The 22,982-nt window shown below is 41.1% G+C and overlaps 1 protein-coding gene across 3 annotated transcripts in view; it reads right to left on the reverse strand.

Moving 5' to 3' along the window:
• The window catches only part of SUGCT (succinyl-CoA:glutarate-CoA transferase), a 477,897-nt gene that overhangs the window by 44,167 nt on the left and 410,748 nt on the right, over window positions 1–22,982 (reverse strand). For all 3 annotated transcript variants that reach the window (XM_006124080.4, XM_089776539.1, XM_006124079.3), the window contains one exon: window positions 19,138–19,201. In XM_006124080.4, the coding sequence (XP_006124142.3) occupies window positions 19,138–19,201 (64 nt within the window). The remainder of the gene's footprint in view (window positions 1–19,137; window positions 19,202–22,982) is intronic.

The raw sequence follows: 22,982 nt of genomic DNA on the forward strand, positions 1-22,982 counted from the left end.
AGAAAGCCTCTACTGACAACTGTTCTTTCCTCTATTGTCTCTTATTATGTTTTGGAAAACAGTTGTTCCCCCTGTAGGAGATACTAAAATCACATTCTGTTTTACAAGCTCCTTAGTCTAATTTAGTCTTTACATTTAGTTCAAAATACAGTAAAGCAAGTATTGAAGTAAGCCCTATTTATAGAGAAAAACTGCCACAAAACTTTTAGGTGAAAAAGACATAGGCCCTAAACTGTTTCAAGTTTAAATGTTTCAGAGGGGTAGTTGTGTTAGTCTGTAACTGAATAAACTTAAAACACCACGAATAGTCTTGTAGCACCTTAGAGACTAACAAAAAATGTAGATGGTATCATGAGCTTTCGTGGGCACAACTCACTTTCATCTGAAGGTGCTGCAAGACTATTTGTGGTTTTTTAAGTTTATTCAATTTTAAATGGTAGGTGGATATCAACTTGTAAAATGCATTTCCCTCAAATGGCCTGAATTATCTGTTTTAATTTCAAGGATAAATTGTTTTTACCATTTCTCTGTCATGCTTAGTTTTAAATGTGTTAAACACACTATTTCATAACCTAACTAATTTCTCTATTAGGAGAAACATTTTTTTTTCTCATACAGTCTCTGATCCAATGCCCAATTACTTCAACCAACTTTGGCTCTGGATGTTACATTTTCTGTCTTGACTTTATCCCTTTACCTATACCTCCCTTTTACAAAGTTAAGTAAGTCTTCCTCATTCTTTGGTATGGCAATACTTTGAATATTAGCAGAAGCTGGTGCCCAGAGTAACTGGCAGGGCTGAAAGCTGCCTTACTCATCTGCTCCTATATTCCCCTCCAATGTCCTGTCTTCCTCTGCAGGATGGTCATGTATTCAGAATGGAAAAACTGGGCTATTGTTCAAGGTATTCCTTGGAAACATTTGGTGAGGGATAAAAGGGGTTGGTGGGGAAACAGGAAAAACAGTCCTGCATCTTTGTCCCTTTTCCATTTCATCCTCCTTTCAACATGAAGAACAAGAACACTTTAGCATAAAGGGCAGCCTAAGAAAAAACACTATTTATCCCTTTGTCTTCTCTTCACTATCTCTTCTAGCTTCAACCCCTCTTCCTTTTACCTAACTTCCGCACTATAATTCTCCATCACTATCTCTCACCACCCCAAATCCCTACACACCCTTGTTCCACAATTGACTCCAACACCCCCCTGTGTGCTCTTCAAAAGCCCCCAAAAACAGTAAATAGAAGAACTGAAGACCCCAGGAATTCTGTTATGGGTCTTGCTCAATCAATCTAATTAACGTAGGAGGCACTCAGACACTATAATGGTAGGTGTTATACAAAACTGGATGGCTAGATGGGCAGGCACAAGTATAATACTTTGGATTTGGAGTTGATAGGTTGGGGAGGGGGTAGAATGAATAGATACAACCCGATAAAAATAAAATAATCAAAGTTCACTGGACCACACAAAGATTAGAAGTATGAACATGGGCTCTAGCCTTCTATTCATATTCGAAAAATGCACATCTGAAGAAAAATAATCTGATACACAAAAATTTATGGGAAAGAAAAATCCAGAAAATGAGGACATTGTGATGACACTGGCAATCCATTAAAAGTGAGTGTGAAGTACCACGTGATAGAAGCACAATGCAATGCAATTAGTAACCATGCACATGGAAGGATATAATGTCACTATGCTTGGAAACAATAGTTTTTCTTAACACTGCTTTTATGCAGTCACACCTTGGACTCAATTTCAAGTACAACATTAATAGAAAACAAACCAACCAACCAACCAACTTGTGGTACAAGGAAGAACAGCTAAAATGATTAGAAGATTGACTGAATATTAGGAAGAAAGATTTCAGAAGTTAAATATGTATAACTTGGATAAGCAACAAGAAGGGCATAAGTATTATGGAGAAGTAACAATTAAGGATAAAATTTCAGCTTAATTTATATACTTGAGATTGCCTCCCTCTCCTCTCATCAACCAATTTCTGCTAAAACCACAAGTAAGGAATATTGGCTTAAAAAATTGAGTAGGTCAGGTTAGGGGATGAACATTGTTTCTATCGCTCTAAGGGTATGTCTACACTAGCCCCCTAGTTAGAACTAGGGAGGCTAATGTAGGCATTCGAAGTTGCAAATCAAGCTCGGGATTTAAATATCCCACGCTTGATTTGCATCTTCCTGGACGGCCACCATTTTTGAAATGTACAAGCCCGGACTAACTTCCCATGTCTACACGGGCCCTAGCTCGAACTAAATAAAGCCCTAGTTCAAACTACCTGTTATTCCTCCTGGAATGAGGTTTAACAGGTAGTTTGAACTGGGGCTTTATTTCGAACTACCAGGTCCCTGCTGCGTGTAGACGCGGGCAGTTAGTCCGGACTTGTAAATTTCAAAAATTGGCGACCAGACAGGAAGATCCAAATCAAGCACGGGATATTTAAATCACAGACTTGATTTGCAACTTCAAATGCCTACATTAGCCTCCCTAGTTCAAACTAGGGGGCTAGTGTAGACATACCCTAAGGTAGTTACATGACCTCATCATTGCAGTATGTGAGTGCCTCACAGTCTACCATATTTATTCTCAAAATATCTCTCTGAGGTAGGGCATTGCTATTGTCCTCATTTTATAGATGGGGAACTGAGGCATAAGGGGGAAAAGTGACTTGCTCAGGGTCACAGAGAAAGTCTATGGTGGAGCAGGAATTGAATCCAGGTGCTAAGTGCTATTCTAGTACCCTATTCACTGGAATAGCCTTCCTCGTTTCCTTTTAAATGTGAGATGAGTTAACCTGAAAAATAGAGCAGTACACTATACTCCAAATGTCTTTTATATTGAAAAGAATAACAAAAAACAGAAAGAAAAGAAATAACCTCAGTTTAGTGAACTTGTCCAGTCAACAGTAAATGCAAACTGATGAAGAACAGTCATTTAAAATAATAACCTCAGAAAGAAAAACTGGATCCATTAGTTTTAATTGGGATGCTAAAAAACCTGCTCGTGACCTAAGATTTCATTTTTCAAAAAAAGTCTCCAAAATTATTTTATCAAGAGATAAACCTAAAAATATAAACCAATCATTACAGAGCCCTGTCAACTGAAAATATTAACATCAAAATAGAATTTAATCAATAAAGTTGTCTGTATGTCAAAACACAAAAGAAAGTGGTGGTCACCGCAGACAGAAAATTCTTCTAATGCTTTTCAGTCAGATTCTAACGACAGAGAAAATTAAAATCAAGTTTATTTAGATTCATCTAGATGTCATGAAGAACACCTTACTGTTTTGCTGCCTGATTCCAACTTCTCTTATGCCTCTCCTGCGATCTTCCTAACATGCTCATTTTGCTGCTCAAATCTTTATACTGTACCTCCCTATTAGGTAATTTTTGTATAGGAAAAAAACTCTCTCTCCACTGATACACTGTAATTATAAAACTTTGTGCAATTATGTGCAAAAATAGGTGTATGGGGATTATACATACATTCTGTATGAAATTTAAAAATGTAAATCAGTAAAATGAGCACTGTAGGTAAGTTTTGGGGGAGAGAGTACAAACACACAAACTTCTACAGCAACTCAATCTATCTTGCTTTTCCACAAGACGGATAAGAAGTGCTTTTTTCTCATTAAAGAAAACAATCCTCTTTAATCCAGAGGAGAAAGCCATGAAAAAAATCAATTGCTGAAAGTTAAAGCCAGACAAATTCAAACTGGGAAAAAGGCAGACTTGGAATATGTTTACAAAACAAACAAAAAAATCAACACCTCTCCCCAAACCCTGAACATGCCAGTGAGTCTCAGAGCCTGGCTCAACAGACCTTGGCTTGCAGTGTGGGGCCAAAAAAACTGTGCAGACATCCAAACTCAGGCAGGGGCCCATATTCTAAACCACACACCCCCACCTTGGTCTCAGATCCCAGGTGACAGCCCAATTCACAGGGTTCTTTTCTGCTGTAAAGCTGTACCCATATTTAAGAATGAGCATGATTAACTATGCACAAAAACTACCCAGGGAAGTGGAGGAGTCCCCCATCTTAAGTTTGAATGCTTTATTGCAAGATATGCTTTAGTCAAACACAAGTGAGTGGGCCAGTACAGTGGGTCATTGGATGAAATTAGATGATCTAATGGTCACTTCTGGCCTTAACATCTATAAAAATATGCTCACTTATTATAATTTAAATCTATAAATTCACTCCACTCCTGGGATAGGTAGGGCTCCTTTTGGAAGTGGGGCAATTGGCTTGTTTGTTAGGAAGATACGTGACTTGTACACTCATCCCCAGTGTCCTAGGGATTAAGGAAAATTGTCTAAATGTTTAAAACATATTCTGACATTTAATGATACTACACTTTCAAATTGACAGTGGATTCCTTTTCTTATCCAATAATTATTAAAGATCATAAAGATATACTTGCAATTTATGAGCGCTGAAGTAATTTGGCTGTTTTACAATGCACCCGAGGCACACATATATATCTTTACAATCACACACCATGTACTATGTGAGCACCTGGCTGTGCTTGGTCACAGAGGAAGGGATAGGAAAGTGCTCTGTGAGATGTTTGAATGGGCAGAGGTGACGGTTGTTTTGTGCAAAACAACAAAAATATTGTTTTTATTCTTAAACCATACTGAATTCCAAAGACACATATCACAGCTGCAATAAATGTTACCTTTAGTAAGAGGATAACACCTTAACCAAAATAATTGCCTAAATAATTCTATTTCTTTTGTTTCATGCACATTTATGACTGAGTGTGGAAAAGTGATAATTTTTGTTTATTCATATCATTTGAAAAGTGCACAGTGTAAAACAAAGAAAGCCAGATAGTAACCCACTAAGAATGGAGGGAAAAAAAAAGAATCTTTTCACACTAAAATGACTGACTACATGAAATGCAGTTACACTCACTCACAGTTTTTATTTGTACTCAGTACTGCGTTGTACAGAGTATGTGGGAGTGTTCTCTCTTTTTTTGAAGAAAATATCGTCCTGTCCTTTTGACTTCAGCATCAGAAAGAAGCATATGTTATAACAGGCCTGGGCAAAATACAGCTTGGGGGGCCAGATCCAGCCTGCCAAGCCACCGGATCTGGCACACGGAGGCAGTGAGGAGTCTCGCAGCTCTGCACACCATTCAGAAACACGGCTGCGGGGCACTTTTACTTTCTGAGTCTGGAGAGGAGTGGGGAAGATTTAGATGCTGCTCCTGCCCCCAGCACAATTCTACTGTCAGGTTTCTGGACAGAAACTGGCCAACAGGGACTGCCACCCTCCTGCTCAGTTACTCACTCAAGCACATGGCTGAGCAGGCAGAAACATTTTAAGCTCTGCAAGCCTTTAGCTCTGCAGGCAGACTGGTTTGGCTGCAGGCTGGTAAGTCTCCTGGCCTGAACCTTCCTCTGGCATCCCAGTCGCTGCCTTCCCAACCCACTGCCCCCCACTCCTGCCCTGCTACTCCACTTGCACCCATACCGCCTCCCACATCTGGCACCCCAATCTCCTGCCCGAGATCACAATCCCCTGCTACCCTCGGTCACATCCCAAAACCCTGCACCCCTGTTCCCTGCCCTAGGTCACAATTGTCTCCTTCACCCAAACTCCCTTCCAGCCCATATTCTCCCTCCTGCACCCCAATCCCTTACCCCAAGCTCCCTTCTGCATGCAACCTCCATCCCAAATTCCGCACCTTCTCCATTAATATCATGGAAGAGTGCAGCCCTCGACCACTTTCCAAATTCTTGGCATGCCCCCCCCCATCAAAAATTATTGCCCACCCCTATGCTATAAGAACCCTGCTTTGACTACCACATATATATCATAGATACTCATTCATAAGCTGAATTTTTTTGGCAAAAGAGTAACACATCAAACAGTGGGAGTAGTCTTATCAAGGGGTCTGCATTGCCATTGCAAATTAGGTGTTGACAAACTTCAGTTCCCAGCCAATCAGATAAGCTGCTGGTGCGCCAGGACATGTTGTGTACAGGCAGTCCCCGACTTACGCGGATCCGACTTGTGTCAGATCCGCACTTACGAACGGGGCTTTCTCGCCCCGGAGGTCGAGGTGGCAGATTGCTGCCTGCGAGCTCCGGGGCGAGAAAGCCCCGTTCGTAAGCTGCTCCCGGTGCCCCTGGTCTGCTGGAGAGCGTCCCCAGCAGACCACGGGCACCGGGACTGAAGCCGCAGCCGCGGCGGGGTCCCTCGCCTATGAGACTTTGCCAGAGCAAAGCCTCAGAGGCGCAGCACCCCGCTGCCGCTCTGCTCCCTGTGACCCTGGTCTGCTGGGGGGGAAGGCGCAGCTAGTGTGCCCCCCCCCCCCCCAGCAGACCAGGCTTTTGTTGTGGACCCTGGGGCAGAGCAGCTGGGGCGCTGCCGATTGGTCCTGCAGCGCCGTTCTGGGCACTACTGGACCAACCCGGCAGCACCCCAGCTGCTCTGCCCCAGGTCCTGATTCAGCCGCTGCTGGTCAGTTTCAGCAGTGGCTGAATCAGGACGTCTGGGGCAGAGCAGCTGGGGTGCTGCTGGGTTGGTCCAGTAGCGCCAAGGAGCGAGGAGCGGTGCTACTGGAGCAACCCAGCAGCACCCCAGCTGCTCTGCCCCAGGCGTCCCCAAGTCAGCCGCTGCTGAAACTGACCAGCGCTGACTACAGGAAGCCTGAGGCAGAGTTGCTCTGCCCCAGGCTTCCTGGAATCAGCCGCTGATCAGTTTCAGCAGCAGCTGACTTGGGGTTCTTAAGTTGAATCTGTATGTGAGTCAGAACTGGTGGTCAGTTTCAGCAACGGCTGAATCTGGATGCCAGTTCCGACTTACATACAGATTCAACTTAAGAACAAACCTACAGTCCCTATCTTGTACGTAACCCGGGGACTGCCTGTACTTGGAGTGTCCGCAGGCATGGAGCCTCTCAGCTCCCAGTGGCTGTGGTTCGCTGTTCCCAGCCCACGGGAGTGGCAGAAAGTGGTGTCCAGCACATCCCTCAGTCCATACTGCTTCCTGCCACTCCCATTGGCTGGAAACGGTGAATCTCAGCCACTAAAAAGTGAGGGGCTCTGTGCCTTTGGACGCTCTATGTACACAAAACATCCTGGCACCCCAGTGGCTTACCCAGCTGAGCCAAGAACTAAAATTTGCTGACCCTGCTGTATTTTAAAAGTTGGAGTCACAAAAAACATGAAAACGTTTTACATTTATTTTAATGTAATGTGACAACGCTCCTATGAAAACTCAGTGGTCCTGTGCTTCCTGCCAGATTTGCTTGCCTCAGAGGCTCACAACAGCCTACAGTTTTAGGTACCATGTCTCAGGCTTTAGTTTGCTGCTGTTGAGCTCTTTTCATCATTGGGCAGCGTATAGTAAAACAGAGAATAAACTCCACAGTCCTTTTCACTGAGTGGAAATGGAGAGATGGGTATTGGAAGGAACCCGGGCCCACCCTCTACTCCAGGTTCCAGCCCAGGGCCCTGTAATAGTAGCTGCCAACACTGCTATAAAACAGCTCCAAGACCCCTGGGCTACTTCCCCACAGCTTCCCTCGCACCTTCCTTTTCTCGGTTCATCCTCCTAGTGTTCAGTTGTCATCTCCTTTCCTCCTACTCCCAGTGGCACTCTCCTCCATCCTCTCAGCTACACATGCACCCCAACTGTAGGCTAAGCTTCTTTTATACCCAGTTTGAACTGGTTCTCTTAATTAACCCCAGGTGTCCTAATTAGCCTAGGCTGGCCTGACTCTGCAGGCCTGGTCAATTAGCCCAGGTGTTCCACTGCTCCTGCTTGCGTCTGTTGGTTCTAAACCAGTCTCTCTCTGTTAATCTGGGAACAGAGATCTCCTCAGTCTGAGGCTTATAGATCTCCCCTCCACTATTTTTTTATAGCCTTCTGTTCTGACCCTGTCACAGTACACTAACGAAAACCTTGTTATAATAATTGAAAAAAATATGTATTTACATACCTTCAATATTATAGTCCATAGTCGCATATCATTATATTGAGCATATTTTAAAAAAATCTTAAAATCCTTCCAAGTCATAATCAGTCTTCAAGTCATCAAACAGTTCGTTAAACTCAGCTTCAGTCACAGCTACTCCTGCATTGTCATTGTAGATGACAGCAATGTTGTCCTCAGACTCAGATTCCTTATCAGCCTCCATTGTGCTATCAGCAAATATGGCGTCATCTACTGATCCACCAAGTGCATTACTGATAGAAAAATAATTTTGGAAATGCTGTATCATTTCCAAGGGAATGAGCTCCCATGCAGCCTTGACTCACTGGGTAACCACATTGATTTCAGGCTTCATAAAATTCCCACTTTTTGTCAACTTCGCCTTGTATATCCAAGTCAGACCACATTTTACATAGGCTATCTTTCAAGGGTTTGTTGAACAGACTTCAAGTTAAACCTCCGGAACAGAAGTTAAGCCTCCAGATATTACAGTCCAAGTAGGTTTGGGGTTTTGTTTTTTGGCCACATATTTCACCTCATCTGTCTTGAGTGCCCTGAATATATCCCAAACAACTGTAGAAGGTTTCTTGAGACATGCTCCTGGTCTCTTATTCACTTTTTCCAGCAATAGTCCCACTTTCATCCGTCCATCCGTTCTCATGTGTGCATATGACGACACCCACAGGAAATTTTTCTTTTAAAATAACAGGAGGGAGCTTTGATCCATTGGCCAAACATGATAAAACCACTGTAAAATATATTTTTTTCATAACAGGTGGTTACTTTTTCACCAACACCAATTACCATTCTGTTTTTTGGTAGATCAAATGTCATCAGTGTTCTATACATATGTCTTATTTGTGACAGCTCAAATGCATATGCCTTTAGATGTTTTATAATAAACTTTTGGAAAGATTTTATTTTTAATTCCAGGTCTCAGCAACATTTGTGCTATTTTTGTTTGCTGATGAAAACAGAGACTATGATGGTTCATGAAGTAAGTCCACAAACCTGCTGATGTGGCAAACATTGATGACTTTACTTTGTATTTGTTGTCTTTCCATATTTATGGAGCATGCAGATGAATTCCAGTTCAAGTGATGAAGTACCCATTTTGTCACATTCAACAACACGATCATTGAGATATTTATCCAGCCCAGGAACTGAAACGCACTTCATTGAACATTTTTTCTTACTTCTTGGCATATATTTTAGTGTTTTTTTTTTTTTAGCCATTCTCTTACCTGCTTTTCATTTATACAGAATTCACAAGCAGCAGTGCAACTACTGTTTGCTTCTGCATATTAAACAACTTTCAGTTTGAACACTGCATCATAAGCAGACCATTTTCTTTTGATTTCACCATTGTTCATTTTAAATATTGGTTCAAAAATCTCATACAATAATTTATGTATAGATTTTGTAGGACTTTATAGAGGAATGTCACCAGCTTTATCACTGTCAAATTATAATAATTCTTTGTTTATTTCAAAGCAGCCTTGTAGATTGGCATGTCTGTGATGATAGCAGGCTATTTAAATTTTGATACATATTTCATCGATTCTGTGCATTATATTTCCAGATTGGCTAGAGACTTAGGCGGTCCAGCGGTCGATGTGCAGGAAGAGATAAAATTACACAGTAGCAGACCAACACCAGTACTATCATTCATTGTAATTTTTTTTGATTGACTTGTAAGGTCTACATTTTGTGAAATGGGTGAGTCAAATTTCATGCAGATATAATTGAAATAAAAATAAAAATTCAGTACATTTAGATGTGAGTCCAGAACTGACATTCCATCATTGCTGATTGACAACAGGGATCAGAAAACTTTGGCCCTAAGCCTGTCAGGGTAAGCTACTGGTAGGTCGGGAGGTTTATTTACTTAGAGCATCTGTAGGAATGGAGCCCGTCAGCTTACAGTGGCAGAGATTCGCCATTCCCAGCCAATGGGAGCTGCAAGAAGTGGTGTGGCTGAGGGACGTGCTAGTCGGCATTTCCCGCTGGTCCTGTTGGCGCAGAATGGAACCTGGAAGTTGCAGAGCTCCATGCTGGCAGGTAAACAAAACTTCCTCACATACCAGCAACTTATCCTGATGAGCCAGGAACTGAAGTTTGCCATCTTCTGATATATAGGATCAGCTTATGAAATGGTCATAGCACTTTGCCATTTTTACCTTTTCATCATGGGCTAGTGAATGAGTATGGGCTTATAAATGAATGGGCTAGTGAATGAGTATTTGCAGTACGTAACCTAAAGAGAAACTTAAATAAAAACTCTCTAAGATCTGCGAAGAGCAGCTTCCAGCTGAGACCAGCTTAGCCCATGGGCAGACTCACTGTTGGCTCAGTGGACGCAACAGCTGTCTGCAGAATACACAATTCCTGGTTCCAGTCCATGCTGTAATGATGCACAGGATGCATGCACAGCCAATCTGGATTCAGGGAAAAGTGGGTGTTCCTTTTGTGATAGTCTCCAAGAACGGAAATCACAGCATTGGTAAGAAGCAGGTTACCACTTCTTCCCTAGTATGTGGGGAAAACATTGATTAAAGTAAAAAGGCCATTGCACCTTTAACAAATAAAAACCACTTTAAAAAATGCAAAGAAAACGCATACTAGAGGAGTAAGGAGATTTGCTATTTATTCTTCACTTTAAAAGAAATGCTATCACATTCCAAATTGAAAAAGAGAGTTTTACTTTTCTGAATAATCCCCAAACTTAGAATATTTTCCTTACCATTCCCACTACTTCTTTTCTGGTTTTGCAATCAGTACTAATCTACTGTTTATATATATTTTAAAGATTTTTTTAAACTATTTTGAGGCTAGCCAAGTGAAATGACATACATCATTTCTGAGGCGTTCTTGCCACGGTACCGAATTCCTCAAAATTGAAATCAGCTCTGCAAATGTAAAAGACATAAACAGTCAGTGCTGATGACTAAAAAAGGTGAATGAGGTAACAGTAATGCTGGTGAAGCTGTTTGTCTCCAATGTGCCATAAATAGTGAAGTGAAATTAAAATTTTTCAATCAGCATCAGCTATGCACACGCGCGTGCACAAAAATACACCAAGAATGTGTGATGAGAAGCAGACAGGATCAGAAGTTCAGGCCTGGGCTCTTGCAGAGAATTGCTGGGATTTTTTATTTTGTTGTTGTTCCTGTAGCGCGAGATCTCCTAGCTGCAGGAAACAATGTATTACAGCGCAGATTGCTTTAATTTCCTGCAAAATCCCCCAATGCAGGAGAACACTTTTCAATGAACAATCTCCACCATATATCTAGTCCTACTGAATCTCCCTCCCCCATTCCTTCTCAACATGAAAAAACTGAAAAAGAGATGGAATAGTTAACCACAGTCTGTGGTTTCTGGCAAGTTGAGTGAATACAAAGAAATCCCATAGCAGTTCTCTCCTTTATAATCAGCCTGCTCTGTTTTCCTGGGCAAAATAAATAAATCAAAATAGCATTTGATACTTCAATAACACTTTCCTTCTGAAGATATCCAAGTGTTTTTCAAATGTTAATAATTTAAGACCCACAACACTCCTATTAAATATGTAATTGTTATTTTGACAAAGGTCATCAAAGATGTTTGTGGCACAAAAATGAAGACAATCCGGATTTCCTGACTCCCCATCCTGTCCCTTAACCAGGAGTCCTTTCTTTTTCTGTAACTGTGGGGTTACAGAAAAAAAGCGATCAGAAAAAAACAATATGGTGTCATGGAAGCAATGCTGATGTAACCCTTCCTAGGCTATAACAAGCAAGCATGGGATGATTCTGGAAAAAATCTTCTGTTCACATAGCATATTTGTAATCCATATGACAAGATAGGAAACACAGGAAAAGGGGACAGTTCTACAGTGTGTGTTGGGTAATCAGTGTACATAGCCCCAGTGTACATCAGTTTGAACATAGCCCCAGATTCAAGTGTTGCCTGCTGGGAGGAGTATTTGGCCTGTTTCATGGAAAAGATGTCCCATGTGTAAAGTGACTTGGTTAGATAACAGAAGCTGAGTCTGCTCCGAAAGGGAATACTGAGATGAGTTTGGATACATCATAGAATACTAGAACTGGAAAGGATCTTGAGAGATCATCAAGTCCAGTCCCCTGCCCTCACAGCAGGATCAAGCACTGTCTAGAACAGTGGTCACCAACCAGTAGATTGGGATTTACCAGTAGATCTTGGAGCCTCTGACAGGTGATCCTGATTGGTTTGGCCTAGAAGCTATCAAGTGTTGGCACTTCAGTTGCCCCTCCACCCACTATCATGCTTCTCCTGCCCTCTGCCTTGGAGCTGTCCCCTGGGAGCCTCCTTCTTGCTGTGCAGGGTGTGGGAGGGAGAAGAGGGTAGGGGAACTGATGTCAGGGTATCCCTGCTCTCCCACTTCTGTACCCAATCTCTACAGAGAGAGAAGGGGAGGGAGGGAGCATGGCAATGCAAATCTCTTGTCACTCTCACACATTGTGTGTGTGTCTGTCATTCTCACAAACACACACTGTCCTTCACTCTCCTCTCCCAACCCAACACATACGTATGTGGGGGTGGGGGTTGTTAATTCCACTACTGCTTGCAAAGTGAGCTATTTTTGGTTTTTGACAGGTCTGTGCATTTCATAATTTTCATTTCTCTCTATGCTTACATATAATTCTTTGAGTAGTGAGATCTAAAATGCCTAACCTGTTGTGTCTGGAGTAATTACCCATGTGGTTATTGCTGCTCCTGGAAGGGGCTGGCATGTCCCTGCAGCCCCAGAGAAAGGCAGAGCAGGGGGTCTCCAAATGCTGTCCTTGCCTGCAGACGCCAGTCCTACAGCTCCTATTGATCAATAATGGGGAACCGTGGCTAGTAGAAGCTGTGGGCTCAGTGCCTGTAGACGAGGGGCAGCACATGGAGCCATTGCTGTATATGCCAGCTGCTTTCAGGAGCAGTGCAGGGCCAGGGCAGGGGTAAGCCTGCCTTAACTGCACTGCTCCACCACTCGGAAGCTGTCTCAGTTAAATCATACCCTGGCAGAGCCTGCTTCCTGAACCCCTGTCCTAGCCCTGAACCTTCTCCTGCACCCAACCTTCTCCCCCAAATGTGAGTCCCCCTGCACCCAAACTCCTTCCAAGAGCTTGCACCCATAAACCCCTCCTAGACCCCAATACCCCACCCTGGGCTAAGTCAGGAGCCCCTCCCACACTCCCACTCCATTGGCCCAAGACCAGAACCTGCACCCCAACTCCCTACCCCAGCCTGGTGAAAGTGAGGGAGGAAAGGGGATGGAGTGAGCAGAATGAGGCCTCAGAGAAGGGGGGGAACAGAGGCAGGGCCTGTATGCATTGTTCCTTCCTAATTAGGGCACGTCTAGACAAGTGCAAAGTACTCCACTTAGGGCACGTCTAGACTACTTCCTCCCTCCCCCAAAAGAAGATATGCAAATTTGGTGCTAATTTGCAAATCTTCTTCTGATCGCATTTTCGAAAGCGGGTCTTTCGAAAGTGCAAGTAGTCTGGATGTGCTTTTTTCGGGAAAAAAACACCTTTTTTGGCCAACAGCATAAACCTCCTGAAAAAAACCCATGTCCAGACTACTTTCACTTTCGAAAAAACCACTTTTGAAAATGCGATCGGAAGAAGATATACAAATTAGTGCCAAATTTGCATATCTCTTTTTGAGAAAAAAAACCTGTGGTCTAGACATGTCCTAAGTGGAGTACTTTGCATTTGTCTACATTAAACTTCATCCTATTTACCTGAGGCCATTTCTCCAGTTTGTCCAGATCATTTTGAATTATGACCTTATCCTCCAAAGCACTTGCAACTCTTCCCAGCTTGGTATCACCTGCAGACTTAATCATACTCTCTATATCAGTATCTAAATCATTGATGAAGATACTGAACAGAACCAGTCCCAAAACAGACTCCTGTGGAAGTCCACTTGTTGTGCCCTTCCAACATGACTGTGAACCGTTAATAACTATCCTCTGTGAACGGTTATCCAGCCAGTTATGCACCCACCTTATGGTTGCCCCATCTAGTTTGTATTTCCCTTGTTTACTGATATAAAGGTCATGCAAGACCATATAAAATGCCTTACTAAAGTCTAGTTTTACCACATCCATTGATTCTCCCTTATCCACATGACTTGTTTTCCTATCAAAGAAAGCTATCAGATTGGTTTGACAGGATTTGTCCTTTACAAATTCATGCTGGCTGTTACCTATCACCTCATTATATTCTAGATTTTTGCAGATGAATTCCTTAATTGCCTGCTCCATTATGTTCTCTGTCATAGAAGTTAAACTGACTTGTCTATAGTAGGGATGTTAAATTTAGTTTAGTCAACTAATCGACTAGTCAACGGATTTTTCATTGACTAGTCAATTAGTGTGGGAGCCGCAATGGGATTAGCTCCTGGCCCTGGGAGCTAACCCTTCTGTGGCTCTGCCTTTTAAATGCATTAAGAGCCGGCGGACTCTTAATAGATTTTAAAGACTTGAGTTCAGTGTAGGGGATCCAGCACAAGCTGGGCCAGCTGATTCCCGGCTCGCACCAGGTCCTCTCCCCTCCTCCCCCCCTCACCTCCCCGCCGCTGTGAAACAGCCTTAAATGTAAAAAGGCTGAAGTGCAGCAGGAGGATCCGGTGCGAACAGGGAATGAGTTGTGCTGGCTCATGCTGGATCCCTCCTCTGTGCTTCTGATTTTGAAATGTATTAAGAGCTGGCAGGAGCAGTGCTGGCACAGGTGTTGCACGTCTTCCTAACCATATTGGGACTCTCCCTCTTTTGAACTCCCCCTCAAGCTCCGCTGTTTGCAGCCCCCTGTCTGCTTTACTCCCCTGGTCACTCTGCCTCTGGCTTTTAAAGCCTTCTCACCTAGGTCAGACCTACACCCTTGTTAGCCACACGGGGGAGGCTGATCACAAGACCGAGTGAGGTTAATCAAAGCAATCAAGGGAACAAAGAAACAAATGCTCCTAGACACACAATCCCAACTGCCACAGTAACTGAAATCACCTGATATGAGAAACAAAATGCAAACAGTCAAGCAAACTCATTCATACCAAAGCTAGTACATTCACCTGCTGGCCTGTTCAGTGGCAGGCTCTCTTGCGCTCCCTCTCAAACTCCCATCCGCAGCCCTCTGTCCACTTCACATCTTTCAAACACAGATAATCTCAATATGCTAGAGGAAGCCTCTGCCAGAATGCAATATATAGGACCACTCCCCTTCACTCTAAATGCAGCTCACTCAAAACTAAGTTGCCATTCTTTAAAGTTTCACACATATGTGATGCATGATATGTGCAGACACAATGGGACTTAGTGTTAAACATAATGCAGGCCAGTGTTTACTGGAAATTCTCTATGGCAGTCCCATGTATTTTGACTACAGTAATCACTCCTTGATATGTACCCTGGACACAATGGACATATACTTCTGACATGTCTCTTCATTGCAAACTCCATCAAACTAATCCTCTTGGTACACAATTGCACATGTTCTCCACATCCAAAAAGACCACACTCAGTTGCCTTCTTTTTTCCCTGAATGCTTCCATGAGAATTTGTAGCACAAATAAAGCATCAATTGTTACCATTCCACTTATAGCTCATGACAGGGATTTTCTAGGCAAATAAAGACCACCTTGAAATAAATCTTTCTGGGTGAAGTAGAGCTCATCAGTCTTGGCAGTAAACTCATCTAGGAAAAGGAAAGCTCCAACTTCAAGCCAATGGTGTCAGGATTGGACAACTGACCTGTGAAGCTCATACAATAGAGTGCTCATGAGTGTTTCTACCTGAAAAGTTTAATAAAGTGGACTATATATGTTTGTCTGTTAAGTTTATATTTTTGTTGGTTTTAAAATGATTTTGCAACTTTTTAGGTAAAAAGGCAAGTTTTTAAAGGCCCACACTCTATCTTGGATAATGGAGATGCTAGAAAATTTGTTATTTAAGATTTCAAAGTCGCATATGAAATATAGCATAACTTGGCACATTTTGACAATAATTCATGCCATAAAAACAAATAAGATATACTAATACCCCAACCCCTATATCGTCATTAAAAATACATTGCCCAGTAGCTCTCACAAATCAAGAGAAAAATGCTGCTGTGGTGGAAAATGAATTGATGTTCTTCACCAGAAGATTATAGGATTAGATCAGATTCCAAGACTTCCTGAACACTGTTCACTACTTTAACTTGACTGCCCAAGTACCATCCAGGGAGGTCTGGGTTTTCCCCTATAGCTCACCTCTCTCTGCTATTATTTGTTCTGTCCTCAAAGGGTTGTTAGTATTTCTCTGTGTATCCATCAAACTCGCTAGGATCTTAAATGGCATATAGTTGTGGTATCTGAGTGCTGCACGAAGGTCTTAATTAAGACAAGATGAAAACAACCAACCTGCAAAAATCCAAACATATTTCGATTCGTCTTTTTTAATTCTATTACAGCCTTTTGCACACCATCTCTTCACTCAGAACTTACTTCTTCTGTAGCTAAGATCTGTAACAAAATCTCGAAAAAAAATCCTAACAATACGTTTATTATAGCAGAAACATGTATGCACAAAGATCCCCTTAAAAAGATAGCACTACCAGCCTTCTAGAAGTAGAAAATACCAAACTAGTAAGTTATATCTTGACTAAAAGCAACACAAGTGATTACAAATATATTTCTGATAATGCACCTCCTCCACCAGCACTTGATGTGTGGTTTTAATTCTTAGGTATGTTAAGAGCATTAGAAAACATACAGAACTAAAGCCCGTCATCTCTCATTGACATACAGTACATCTCAAGCTGAGGACTACAACAAGATGGAAGAATTCAGAACCTTGCCTTTAAATGGATGGAAACCCAAATGTAATCGCACTAAGTAATAATCAAGAGATAATTAAGATAGAGAGATGAGCTTACATCATAAAATTCACAGGAAAAACCTGGTTTCACTGAAGTTAATGGCAAAACTCCTATTAACTTCAATGGAGCCAAGATTTCACAGCACATGAGGACTCACATCTCTGTGTGCACTCATTCACAATCTGAGGGTATCTGAATAAGGGTGTTGGTTCAACTTACTATAATAGACAGAAGCTAGCCACAAAATGCAATGATAAAAGTCTTCTAGCACGAGTACTCATACCTAATAAATGTGTTGCTACATTCGGAACTTTACTTAGGAACACAAAAGGTTAACCTCACTCAAGAACTTCAGGTGTGATGTCTGCTTCACCTATTTAATCTACTAAAATGTGTCTAGATGTGGACCAGAGACAATAGTTGTAATGCTGACAGACCCCAGGCTGTCTGCAGGGACCTTTGGAGCATGATGAGTCTTTATGGAATGAGTTAAAAACCAGCTGGCTATTAGCTAAGACTGTAGAGCAGACTCATTCTCTCTGTAAGTGGTCTCAGTGCCATTACATGGGACAGTACACTACCCCCAATAGGTGTGTATGTTACAGTGTCACTCCCTTTTGGTCTTGATTCATAGCCTCCCCAATACTATTATGAATATATGTTTTTGAAATATAAAATGCCTTGTCCAGCATCTATATTGAAATCTGACTTCAGCAACTTCAGGTAGAAACTAGTCACTTACTCGAAGTGGTCTCTATCTAACAGCAGAATATAACTGCACTGGAAACTACCTGAAAATACTTTTAAATTAACGTTGAGGATGTTACTTTAGTGCAGTTTTCACCCTAAGTCAAAGATATATCACTGACATCGAACCAGAGAATGCTCCTAAGGTCTATCATCAATAGTAATCAAGCTCTTAATATAATTTCCAAGTTATGGGCAGAGCTGTACAGTGTTATTCTGTTCATCTGCCTTCCCCTGCTCCATGCCAAGATAGGAATTAATTCTGCTTTTCCTGTTCAACTGTCCAATGATCATTTCAGCCATCTGCTTTAATACAAAAAGCCCTTCATAGAAACCCATCTAAATGGCAAATCATTAGAGAATAAGAAGATTTATTTCAGTTTTGCTGCACTGTCACAAGTTTTTGAGTTTTAATAACGTTAAAAAAATGGGTTTGGAAGTACTGTAGCCTACCTATGTGAAAGCTTTCTTTTCTGCCAGTGCTTTCTATCTCTGCTGAAAGACATTAGAACATTCCTTTCATCTCCTTTCTCTTCTTGCAGTGTAACTGTGCCCCTTAAGGAGTATTTTCTTTCTAAAGATAGATTATATATTGCATGCAACATGAAAATTTACACACTTTTCCTGTTGCCATCTGTAAGGCTTTTCTACCTGTTTTTTAATTGAAACCAAAAACCTTGCTTGCCTTTTCAATTTAGATAGACAAAAGGGATTTTAATTTTTTTCTGTCAGAGTATTTTTCTTCCAGACTTCTCAATCCAGTGAGACCCAAATGTGGGGGATAATGTGTGACAATGAGTAAAATTGAAACATACCAAAAATAATTCATGCGGGAAAATATAAAATGCTATGGGGTTCATTCCTCTCAGAAAAGTCTTTTCTGAAACGCTATGTGACTCCACGATGTGCAACTTAAGAGAAACTTTATGAGTCAAATTCTTCCTGCAGGTATGTGTGTTCAACCAAGCTGACTTTGATGGGAATTGGGTTCATGTATCAAAGGATGGCATTTGGCTCTAACAGTTTTTACATAAGGACATGACATTATAAAAATAAAGCTGAAAGATGCTCTGCACAGAAGGGGGAAAAGTAAATTTGTAAGAAAGAAAGGGGTAGGAAATCATCAAGATTTGAATATTCAGCATGAACCTAATGGTTCCTATTGAAATAGATGTGTATCATTAACGTCACTGGAAGAAGATTTAGGCCAACTATAACAGCCTGTCCATTCTCAATCAAGAAATATATAAAAGGCCTATTCACATCTCCTATAGAAGATGGTGGAGAAGTAAGAAAAACTAGCCTAATAGATGGTTTAATAGTAATATTTCTTACTGTGAGGGTTTTCAAACACTATCAAATTCATATTCATATTTTAGGAGACACGAAATTTATGAACTGGTCCAATACATACTCATTGAGTTGCTATTAGAACAAACATGAGAAGAGACATCAACTGAAAGTCAAACATCTGCTCACAAGACTAAAATGCCACGATACATTACTTCATTTTTTATAGTTATATTTGGAAAGAAAAATTAAATATTCCAACCTGGAACAGCAATCTTCCCTACTGTCGGATGATCCATTTCCATGATAAGTCCATTGTGCAGCACCTAGAAACACATACATAAACCGGGTATGTAATTAGTTTGTAGAGTCAAGAAGAAAATGGGCAATATCAGTACTATGACAGTTACAAAAAGACATTATGGAAAACATATATTCACCAAAAAGTGTCAATTAGCTTCAGTCCAACATTGTCAAAATGGGGTACCTTATTGTTAGATACCTAAAATATATTTATGTATCCAAATAAGTGCTTACATAGGGTAACTTGTGCCTCATGTTAAGTACTTAAGTTTGCAAATGTTGACCTTGTTTTTTGTTTAGTTTATTCCCTGGGTTGTAATATTATAGGAAATCACCAGAAGCCTTTACTACAGATATTCTTATTGAATGTACAGTCATTTAGATCTTGGCTCCAGATGTACAGGGTTAATTCCCAGTAGACGAGTTCCCACCCTCTTTAGCTTTTAAACCCTTCAGGCACTAGAGACTGGTTCTTTTCAGTGTTTGTATAGCACTCATCACAATGGGACTGTAGGTCTTTGTGAAATCTAATACTTTACTATTAATAATAAATAATATTAGGCAGGGAGTGGACAGTAAGTGGACAAAGCCTTAGCTCCATCCTATCAAATATGCCAGCTAATAGGACTAAATCTATACGGAGTAGTAACTTGACATGATGGGCCATGGATTTAATAAGTGACTCTGTATATTTACAGATTCATTGGCACTCTCCCCAAACCATCTTCAATGCAACCATAGATGAAAGCCCCAGTAAGCATATTTCTAGCCAGAATAAATATTGAATTGGTTCATATGCCCCATTATTGGGGTATTTTCGGCTTTAAAGTAATTATTTTCAAATAAAGCATATAAATATTACAAAAGATACCAGTAAACAGCACCAATTTTTTAATCATTTACTTTATATAAAAGATATTAAGACCTATGGGTAACATATATCTATCCGCATTTAGTGATTCCTTCCATTCTTCCTTGATGATATCCAAAAGCTGTTGCTCTTCAGAAAAATGTTTCCTCTGCCATTTAATTCTGAGTGACTCTGAGATAACTGAATTGGTATGAGAAACAGCATAACAAGACAGTGACGTTGACAATGATGGTGACAAGGAGGGGGAGGAACACCGATTGCTCTTGAACTTAATAGGGAACAAACTACCCAATGTTCCATTATCCTTTAAGAGGGCTAAATGTGTAATCTATACATTTTTGGTCTATGTGCAGGTGTTTTAGAAGGAGTATCTGACGTATTTCTGAAAAGGGTACATCTTCAGTGGATCTGTCATCAAACAGAATTTTTTGCTTTTCCCTTTTATTTTTAATCAAAAAACAAATATTTAAGTAACATTAACTTAAAATATTGATGGCTTGTCTAATGCCAAATCCCAGGCTGATATGTATATTCCCTCTGGCTACCAATTTATATTTTTCCCATTGTTCTAACACTGGTATGTTAATGACATAATCAGAATCTTTAAATCCTTTATTTTGTTAATGAAGTCTAAATATAGATAAGCTCCTGCCAACCATTTTTAAAATTTCTTATGCAGTGATCAGTGTGGTAGTGGATTACATTGCTATTATAGAAGAAGGAATCAGTAGAGGAATGCAAAAAGAGGGATGATGTGGTCAAAGTGACAGGTTAGGAAAACTTTTGCCTTTTTTAGTACTCTTCTGCTTGCATTTGTGGGACTTGCTTGGTGTTCCTTCTCCCTCCTTGTCACCATCACTGTCAATGTCACTATCTCATTATGTTGTTTTTCATACCAACTCAGTTATCTCATGGTCACTAAGAATAGGGTGTCTGAGCCCATTCTATCCACATTTAGTGATTCCTTCCATTCTTCCTTGATGATATCCAAAAGCTGTCGCTCTTCAGAAAAAATGTAGCTGATTTATTTCTGTCTGATGATAATCATTTTCCAAATTTTCTGGTTCATGTGTTACAATATCTGGCCAAAATGCAGCTCTGAGCCGATCTAATGCCAGGACTCAGCACAACATCTTTGTCAGAGCTTTACAAAAATCTGTGTAAGATTCATAGTTCATTGATCCCAGTAATAATTGACATAAGAGATTTTGCTTGTATCAACATTTCATGTTCTCCGGGACACCTCCATCCATTAGCAGAATGAGACTTGTGATGTTTGGAGGCAAACTGCTTCCATCTTCCATCAATAGATTTTCAATGGCAGGATGAAAATGATCTATCAGTAGCACAGCTTGGACAAGTAAAGATTTTGATGTAAGGCAATCTTTCACAAGTGGAACAACGTGTTTAAAAACCCAGATGTAGAAAAAGCCTTTTTTTCATCCAAGCACTGGCTGGAGTAATGAACAGGTAGAGCTTCTGTAATGAGGTCTGCAAACGCAGTGAGATGAATGAACAGCAGTCGGAGACAGAAATCCCCACCTGTATTAGCAGTAGCCATCAACGTGACCCGATCTTTACTGTATTTGAAATTGTTTGTCTGTTTTTCTGAACTGTCTGACAGAGTCTTGTTTGGAAGCAGGGACCAGTACAGGCCTGTCTTGTCGAAGTTAAACACATGGTCCTGGCTAATCTCATGCTGTTCAATAAATGATTTGAAAGTGTTTTTAGATTCACAAGTGGCATTTGAGTCAGCTGCCAGAGACTCTCCTTGCATCCCCAACTGCTCTGTTCCATGCCAATTTTTGAACCAACAGAGCCACCCTGTGCTTGCTTTAAAATGTTTCTCACCTTAGTCTGGATACATTTCTTGGTAGAGTAACTTTGACCTTTTTTTTGCAGCTGTCACACCACCACTTATCGGAGCTTTACCAAAAGCAGCAGCAGCAGCAGTTTTGCATACAATACATCTGATTTTTTTTTTTTTTTTTTTGCACTACTGTTTCTGACTATTTTGCAAATTTCTTTATTCCTGGATTTTCTGAATATGGTTGATTTCCTGATATCAGAGTCTACTGCTATTTTGCTGAGGTGTCCCCCCCCCCCCCCCCCATATTTCTAGCTTTGTGTGAACTAAAAGTGTGACACATTTGAACTTCCTGCTGCTTGCCATTTCACTTAGTCAGACAGGACAATGCCTGAGATCATTTCTGAAGCCAGTGAAACTGCCCTCAAATGTGCTTGTACTTCAAGGTCGATAACATGGCACATAAAACTTCCCAAGAAGCCTCCTTGTGTGATCACAGCTAAATACATACTAAAAAGTAAGGATAAGAATGTCAAAGGAACCAAAGAGGTTGAGTCACTTGAGATGTTCTCCCAATACTACCCCCTTTGTTTTTATACACCCCTACAGTCAGTGCCTTCCAGCTGCGATTGAGAGTGCACTCTGCAAAGGCAGACCTGGCACAAAGAAACCTGGCAGCAATGCCTGGTTTGCAATCAGCTTCCTTCTCTGCTCCTGATACTTGACTTTGGGACTGAGTTGGGATGGGACTTGCACTTGAACCCTTGTCATTACAAGCCCCAGCCCAGAGCCACCTCCCCAGGAGATGTCAGGTCAGAGTCCTCACCAATTTTCATCATTTTGTGGTTGAAGCTAGTATCAGGAGGAAATCCACAAAGATGATGACTCGGTCCGTGATGGATTCTGTTGTCATCTTCTGGCTTTTAGCATCAGCCATTTTATCCCACCTCATTTTCATAGATTCGGACATACTAAGGCCAAAAGGGACAAGCGTTATCACTTAGTCTGACCTCCTCCATCAAGCAGGCCATAGGATTTTCCCCCAAATAATTCATTTTAAACCACAGCCTTTAAAAAAAATCTAATTTTGATTTTTAAATTGCCCATGATGGAGAATTCACCAGAG

Source organism: Pelodiscus sinensis, chromosome 2 (assembly GCF_052426305.1).
Source record: "Pelodiscus sinensis isolate ZL-2025 chromosome 2, ASM5242630v1, whole genome shotgun sequence".
Lineage (NCBI taxonomy): Eukaryota > Metazoa > Chordata > Testudines > Trionychidae > Pelodiscus > Pelodiscus sinensis.